Source organism: Leiobunum rupestre, chromosome 2 (assembly GCF_980474605.1).
Source record: "Leiobunum rupestre chromosome 2, qqLeiRupe1.1.hap1, whole genome shotgun sequence".
Classification (NCBI taxonomy): domain Eukaryota; kingdom Metazoa; phylum Arthropoda; class Arachnida; order Opiliones; family Sclerosomatidae; genus Leiobunum; species Leiobunum rupestre.
In genome coordinates this window covers 64139542-64147504 of record NC_143385.1, presented here as the reverse complement: position 1 = coordinate 64147504, position 7963 = coordinate 64139542, and the positions used below count along the sequence as shown (strand labels likewise).

Sequence of the window (7963 nt, the reverse complement as noted above, 5' to 3'; positions counted from 1 at the left end):
TAAAAACTTTCACAAAATTTAAATGTGTTCGTTTCTTTTCGAATTCACCACGTAAATATTTTCAGCTACCGTCTCGCCATCTATTTTAACGCGACAGAACTTAAATAGGTCAAGGTCAAGAAAATGGCGAGGGACTTTAACGAAATTATCGACGACATTTTATTAGCCGAAAATAAGTAAGAAAATTTGCTTTTTAAACACATTTTTTAGTCTCGTCACAATCCCAAAAAATTACTTTTTAAACGTGGTATTAGATAACTTTATATAATATAAAATACACGAAATATCTATCAAATATTATATTTCAATTAAGGATGTGCCAAGGCTTACAAATTCTTCGGCCTATTTTGCAAAATTGGCTTCTATTATGTAATTCTAATTTTGTATTGGCCAATAATTCAGCTACCTGTTTCAAACTTAACGAAAGTCATGAAATTATGTTGCATATACCTTTTTTTATTTTCGACCCATTTTTTTTCCATTTTTTTGTATGAACCAGTAGAGCATGTGAAAAATAGGCATGCTTAAATGAAATTACAGGTTTCGCCATGTTGGCTTTACGAGAGGTTTTAGTTTAGGTGAAGAGGCTGGTTGGAAAGATGGTTATGGGCTGGGACTTCAACGTGGAGCCCAAATAGCATCTGAGGTACAATTAGCCAGCTTAAACTCTTATCCATTAACAAAACCCGAAAGTTACAATATTTTCAAAAACAGCTAGGATTTTATCAAGGCTTTGTTCATGCGTGGATATGCGTGTTGGAACGGGAAGAAACAGCGAAACAAAGGTTACAAAAATTAGGATAACTTTAAACGTACACAAACTAAAACAGTAAATCTTACAGAAAATTAGTGGCATTGAAAACTCTATTAGAAATGACCAAAGAATTTCCAGCGACAAATGTTCATGATCAAGATATGATAGAGAAATTACAAAAAATCAGGGCAAAATTTAAGCAGGTACATTGATGTTGACCTATTTTCTCATTGATTATATTGTACTTACGTTCATTTGGATGTGTAGGTATTATCTTTACTAAATGTTGGAACGGACGGCCTTCCAAATTCTCAGGAAGCAGGTGGGCCAAAGCCAGAAATGTCATTTTAACATTAATACCGTCTATTCATCATAATTTACTTTGTTATATCCCTAAAATCTTGTAAATATCATTTGTGTTATTTTATTAAATTAGGGTATTATTATTTTCACACTAAAAAGTATTAAACAAAAAAGCATTTTTTATTTTTTTAAGAACAAATTAAAAATTGTTCAAATTAACTAAAAACTGGCCAAAAACTCAGAAAAAACATGTCTTTCAGAAAGTTAATTAAAATATATTTCTGAATCAAAAAGAAATAATTCCATCAGAATTCCGTAATAGCGATAACTAGCCGCTAAAATTAATTTAAAATAAGTTTTGGTTTATGAAGAAAATACGAACGATAACATGATTACTACAACTGAAAATTAGTAAGTGAATTGAAATTTCATCTATTCTAATTGTATAATTGGGTTAAAAACTTAAAGTTAAAAAAAAAATGTGTAGTACATAACACCTAAAACAACGTATATAGTTCTTAACTATTAAAACATAAAAAAATGGGAATAATGCAGAAAAAATTAAAAAAATTCTTGTAAACGTAGCTATTTATGACAAAACTGGTCTTAAAAACAGATATAAATAATATAAGGTAATAAAATATTCAGAAATTTGGTAAATATAATTGTCATGTTAAAATATGTAAATATTGTAACATCATTTGACTACCCAATTCAAATATTTAATTTAGTTCATGTTAGGTTTAATTGTATTAAATGTTGTAAAACACAAGCCATTAGTTATAGTAATACTTTATAAAGCTATTAATTGAAATGAATAGTGCCAAATATTACAAAATAAGCAAATTAGAAATCGCAGTAGCTGCCGCTATTTATTTTAATATATGATAAAATACTTTCAATTTATAGGCAAATAATTATAAAAAAGTAACGCGAAAAATTTACTATGGATATCAAAAATATTCACATATTAATAAAACTAATTATAATGTTCAGTGGTTATGAATTTGGTAGTTATTGAGATTAAACAAATAGTACACGTCAATCAGAGATCACTGTTAACACTGCACTATAATATGGAGATGCGTAAAAACTAAAGTTTTACAATTACATTTAAAAAATTAAAAGATATGTATCAAAAGTTTATTGTTACGTCAAAATTTACTTTCTTGTTAATTAAGAATTTAAAATAAACTATTTATTGTAGAAAAATATCTGGTTATATCTACTCTGGATTTTAAATATATAAATTGGTTTTATTAAAAATTATTGGCCTCTTTAGTTTGATTCATAGGCTTTTAGAAATATAATTTAAAATTATAATTCCTATAAAATCCTATATTTTCAAAAATGCCCTATAACATGGTATATTTTTAGCAAAATCTCCAAAAAGTCCTATAAAATCCCATAATTTTGATATTTGGCCCATTTCAAATCCCGCCCCACTCAGTTAAATTTCTAGATAATAGCTATAGAGTAATGGCACTGTGACGTCCTAGTACGTCACCCATGCTCTTTCCTATAGATAAAAAATTTGCGACGAAAATGGCAGCCATGGCCAAAGCTACTGAGTGCTACTACTCTATAGTATACATTCCTATACAAAGTCCTAGTCTATTCTTTTGTTATTGTTAACATGGTATATTTTTGTGATAAAATCATAAATATCATGTATTTCTGATAAAATGGGTAAATAGTTTATTTTTTAAGAGAAAATCTAAGATTTATTTAACTAAATATAGATTGAGTTTTTAAATGCATAAAGTTAGTTAATGAAATAGCAGTCCTATAAAATCCTATAATTTTGAAAATAGTCCTATAAAATACTATAATTTTGAAAATAGTCCTATAAAATCCTATAATTTTGAAAATAGTCTTATAAAATCCTATAATTTTGAAAATAGTCTTAAAAATTCTATAATTTTGAAAATAGTCCTATAAAATTATATTTTTAGAAATATAATTCTATTTTTCCAATAAAAAAAATTGAAAATTTGAGTGGGGACCCTGCCATATTGGATAAATAATAGTAGTTCCTACCTAGCGTTCCACGTGCATTTGCTAAGTGTTTGTTACGGGTTCTGCCTTGTAGCAGGCTACGTGTTACGGGAGTTTCGGAAATTCTCAGATAAATTCGCCGAAGCGGCGCTGCTGTCGCAAAAGCCATTTGCTTGTCCGGTTTTTTTCCAAGTGATATATCCAGGTAGGAACTACAAATATTAATATAGCTGCCATAGTGGTGTTGATGCCTTGGTTCCGGCACGTGACCTCCGAAAAATCGGCCCAAGGTTCGTGATCAGGCTTGGAAATAAGTGGTGGTCACTGGGTCAAAGACCAGTTTATTAATAGCTCGGACTAGTTTTTTTATTCAAAAGCTAGGGGTTCACTGGTCCAGTGTCCAGTTTATTAATTCAAAATTATCTAGCGTATTATTAACCAACTGGTCTACGTGACCACTTAAATAATTCCAGAGTTGGGAGTCACTGGCCAAATCGACCAGTTTAGAAATAAACCTTATTTCCAAACCTGCTCGTGATCAGCCTCCACCGGTCGCTGCCGTAGTCCTATCATGGTGAACTTCGATGACATACTGTTGCGTGAACAGCACGTCATCAAAGTTGGCCGTAGTCTTATCAACAGTTGGTTACTATGGTAACTATGGAGCTATTTTTTCCGACTTCCGGCGCGAACTCAGTAAAAGCCTCACGAGAAAACGCGCTATCGAGAAACGCCGTAATTTCGAATCTAGGGTACGTAGTTTAAGTTATATTATCTTTGGTGCGAGGTTTATATCATCTTTGCTCTAATCAGGGTTGCCACAATTCCTGGAAAAGTCAGGGAATTTGAAAATTGGTTTAAAAATCCCGGAAAATTTCAGGTAATTTAATTTTGGCTGCAAATAGTTCCTACAAATAAGTCAAGGAAAAACCTGGAAAATGGTTGGAAATGGGAAATCTTTACTAAAATATGCATTGAAAATTGTCAAATTTTGGCATGCAATAAATTAGATAAAATCTCCAGAAATGGCGAGGGGAAACCTGGAAAAGTCAGGGAATTTGAGTTTGAAAAAACAGTGGCAGTCCTGTCTAATACGATACGAGTTGTCTTACCTTATTTGCGATTTCTTTACCATTAAAATACATTAATTTAAGAGGAACTATAGTAATTTCGTGAAGAACATTTTAGGTTATCCTAGAACGAATCGTGGTTTCTCAAATCAATAGTTGATTTTATCAAATCTCTTTACGCTTGCCCAACTTGTTGAAATGTTGCCCTGGAATAGTTCAGCCCATTGAGTTGGGAATAAATAGAGGTACAACTAAATCTGGCTGACGCGGGACCAATTTCGTTCCATAAGGAGACTATATCAACTTTATCGTTCTACCGTGGCGGCATCTGTCTCTAGTGGTGGAAACTATATTGCAAATGAATTTTTTCGCGAATCTGATGCGAAATTGAAATGTATGATTTATCGTAACAAACAAACCTTTGAAGTTGTTTAAAAATAATTTTATTTGGTCAACACGATCCTTTTTAACTCAAGTTACGGTGAGTTACCTATAAATTATTTATTTTTAGCCATATAACTTTACAAAATATAATTATAAAGATGAATTTCGTACAGTCTTATCAGAACAGGTCCTGCGTAACCATGGCAACCGAAATCGTAATTGTAATTCTAGCAGTATTATTCTAAATTCAATGGTTCAGCCAATGCCTAAGAATGGGTTCATAAACTCTTTAGTGGGAGAGAAAACGGATCCACAGCTGAAGCGGGGAGGCAACATTTCAACAAGATGGCCAAGGTTATTTTATAAAAAGAACTATTACCCAGTAGGCCAGTAAAGTTCATTTTCAGAGTTAGCGTCTTCCATTAATTGTTTTTCTGGGTAACGGAAGCCGCCAATGAATTTGAAAATACATTCACGTAGTTTTAAGTCCTGCCCATTCTATAGGAGCTTTAGACATTCCAAGTGTCTAGGTATATAATTTCCTATTTAAAAGCTAAAATTGGAAGGCAATTCATTGATATTTTTAATTGATATTATATTTCTAACTGAAAAGGAGGTTACTAAACGAATAAATGTACCGATATCAACTTAGAATTTCACAAAATAACACAACATTTGCGCGAAATTTGATGTCAAGGTTCCTCACAACTCTAGCAAAAAGAACTACCGTGAAATTTAAAGAATTAGTCGATTTAATTGGTTTTGAAACTAAGGTAGTCAAATATGGACCATATGGTAAATATTTATACAATTATAAAATTTTATTATAGACTAGGAACTTACATCTGAAGTAAAAATAAAAAAGGCCTAATTAAAGCCATGGAGAGAATCAAGCTAGAACTGGGATTAACAGTATCCAAGGTTGTAAATGATGAAGTACCCGGTTGATGTTTAAGCCTTGGCGAAATAAAAAAGGCTTAAAGTTAATATGGCAAATTTTTAAAAATTGAAAGAATTTATAAATCAGAGTTTCAGAACGTTTCCAACCGCGATTATAAACTGGAAGACCGAACTGGTAGTTTTCAGGTCTTGAAAATCTTTGATCATTCGTGAACACGTTTGGCACTAGCAACCAATTCCAAATTGGATCCCTATAATAGTTTTAAAATTCATTATCCAAGAGCCTCTGACGACACGATGAATCATGTCCGGAAGCACCATGGAACCTTAACTGCAGGATTTTGAAGAAAAAAAAGCTTACTACAAGGAGGCTAGTCACACTTTCTCGACGGTGGATGGCGCCACGCGCACTAGGGGGATCAATGGCCGCGTTCATGGACCAAGAATCTAAGGGGACTCACTGTTCCCGATATTTTGACACGGTATATACTAAATCAAAAGGCTTACTGAGGTCACGGCCAACTTTGACACTCGCGCAATAGCGGCCAAACTATTCGTTGAAGTTTCTACGTTAACCTACGAACAAAAATATCTCTCGGCGTTGAGCGCCCCTAGCGGAAAATTATTTTTCGAATAGTTTTTGCATTGAAGCCAATAAAAGACGAGCGTGGCGCTGAACGCCAATAGTTTATAGCGGGAAAATCCTTGTTCATGGAATTTCGGCGAATGGGTTGGCCGCTATTCCGCGAGTGTCAAAGTTGGCCTCAAAAATTCTGTTCAATTATCACTACGAGAGGCTCGGGGCTTAGGTGAGAAAGAAGTGAAATGGATTCCATTAAATTTGATTTAAAAACCCTCAGCCATACGCGGCTTACTGGTTATTTTCATTGAACACAATGGTTAATTACCATTACTTAAACTTTTAAAGAACTAGTTTCGAAAATAAAAGGTCCAAAAGTCACTAAGCCTAATCATTTAACCGACAACAACGGCGCCATTTTGTCAAAATTGAACGTGAACGCTCCAGCTTCTCTACGAAACTACGTCGGAAATCGACTTCAGCGACGCCAAGTTTGTCCACATTGAAGTAAAATTAGCCGTGATTTTCCTATAAGGACTTGGCAGTACTACGTCACAGTTTTTTTTCAATAGTTTTTATCGTGGGGAGAAAAATGTTACCACAATGGCGGCCATGGCCAAAGCTACGGAGTGCCAAGTCTCTATTCCCAGTATTCACGCGTACTTTTTAAAGCTTGGCCCATGCTATTATTTACTACGACCTTATAACGGAGAGGTCAGCTCAATTGCAGAGATGGGCGTGCTCCTCTCATTTTCAGCGAAACTGAGTGGTAAAATATATTTTTAAAAGAGTGTAAAACGGAATTGAGATGAGCAAAAATATCAAGAATGAGCGAAAAGAGAGAAGCAAAAGTTCCGTTCGTCAAAAAAGAGCCAAAAGATGAGCGAAAATTTCGCCGCTCAAGAAAGAGTGAAAAGTGAGGAGCGAAAATTTTACCACTCAAAAATTCCGCGAGTGTGAACTGATATCCCACGACCGAGCGCGAGCTGAGCGGTTCTTTAACCAAAGTGCCCATCACAGCTCACTGGATATTAGATAAATGGGGGCGCTGCACAACATTAGGGGACTAAATCCATTGAAATATGAAATAGTATAGATCCACAATTCTACGAGGGACTGATACGGAAGTTACAGCTAGCAGACAACGCGTATTTTCTGGATGCGCTACGTTATAGCGCTACTGTCCACCAAAAGCAAAAACATTACACGTGGCTATCAACATTATTTAGCCTAATCTACTGCGTTCTTTTTTCCAAATACTAATTTTTTACACCGATAGATGGCACTATTACGTAGCGCATCCAGAAAATATTTTCCAAACACTAATTTTGGTCACCGATAGATGGCAACATTACGTAGCGCTGTCTCTTCCGTGTTCTACCACGGGCCCGTATTCAGCGTAAATTATCTATGCTATTTCATAAATGTATATGACTAAATCAGCCTTTGGTTTTATATGTAACTCACGCGTACGAGACAGCGCGTGTAATAAAAAAATCGACGTGCGTTATCTCGTGCGCCTTATTAATGTTGTGCAACTCCCCCTTTTATCTAAAAACATTTCAAGAACCTCATGTATGGGGAAAAAATTCCGAGTGTATCGTCGCGCCATCTAACGACCGTTATCAGGACTAATATGATTTTACTGGAATAAAATTTAAGTAGACAGAAAAATATTAACATTTTAATTATATTGAATAATTTTTGTTTAAAAATTACGGTATTTTTTAAATAATTAAAAAACTAAATTATTATTATGGTACTATAAAATTTGTTTTATATAATTTCTTACGAGTATAGTTTTTAATACTAATATAGATGGAGCAAAACAGCGGTATTTTTCCGGCTTGAAAATAATTTCGCTAAGTTGTGTTTGCCTAGTGTTTGAGTGGCGCCACCTCACGTCGAGAGAGAGCTTATAAGAACCCCCCATTCTATCGTATTAATTGACGTTTCGATACCCGATAGAGACCA

The 7963-nt window shown here is 33.9% G+C and overlaps 2 protein-coding genes across 6 annotated transcripts in view; one reads left to right on the top strand and one right to left on the bottom strand.

The window, feature by feature from the left end:
• The first annotated feature begins 49 nt into the window (after nt 1–49).
• Nucleotides 50–2288, top strand: LOC149958739 (protein LTO1 homolog). Of its 3 annotated transcripts, none has more exons than XM_090165021.1 (5): nt 50–176; nt 574–646; nt 715–785; nt 843–957; nt 1022–2288. In XM_090165021.1, the coding sequence occupies exons 1-5, from the start codon at nt 124–126 to the stop codon at nt 1103–1105; spliced, it is 396 nt and encodes a 131-aa protein (XP_090021147.1). In that variant the 5' UTR covers nt 50–123; the 3' UTR covers nt 1106–2288. The 3 variants fall into 3 exon arrangements, with proteins under 3 accessions (XP_090021147.1, XP_090021146.1, XP_090021148.1); XM_090165020.1 differs by having other exon boundaries at nt 55–176; nt 541–646; XM_090165022.1 differs by lacking the exon at nt 50–176 and adding an exon at nt 234–369 and having other exon boundaries at nt 541–646.
• Nucleotides 2289–5305: 3017 nt separating this feature from the next.
• LOC149958733 (sodium-coupled monocarboxylate transporter 1-like) overlaps nt 5306–7963 on the bottom strand; it is a 51925-nt gene continuing 49267 nt past the window's right edge. For 2 of the 3 annotated variants that reach the window (XM_090166110.1, XM_090166109.1), the window contains exon 12: nt 5306–5740. In XM_090166110.1, the coding sequence (XP_090022236.1) occupies nt 5672–5740 (69 nt within the window). In that variant the 3' untranslated portion in view covers nt 5306–5671. The remainder of the gene's footprint in view (nt 5741–7963) is intronic. The other variant, XM_090166111.1, reaches the window with a different exon arrangement.

Bases quoted from the DNA above. Each gene is read 5' to 3' on its own strand.
- LOC149958739 (XM_090165020.1), top strand. From the start codon at position 124: ATGGCGAGGGACTTTAACGAAATTATCGACGACATTTTATTAGCCGAA. The intron at 177-540 runs GTAAGAAAATTT...ATGAAATTACAG, and splicing joins ATTTTATTAGCCGAAAATAA to GTTTCGCCATGTTGGCTTTA. The intron at 647-714 runs GTACAATTAGCC...TTTCAAAAACAG, and splicing joins GAGCCCAAATAGCATCTGAG to CTAGGATTTTATCAAGGCTT.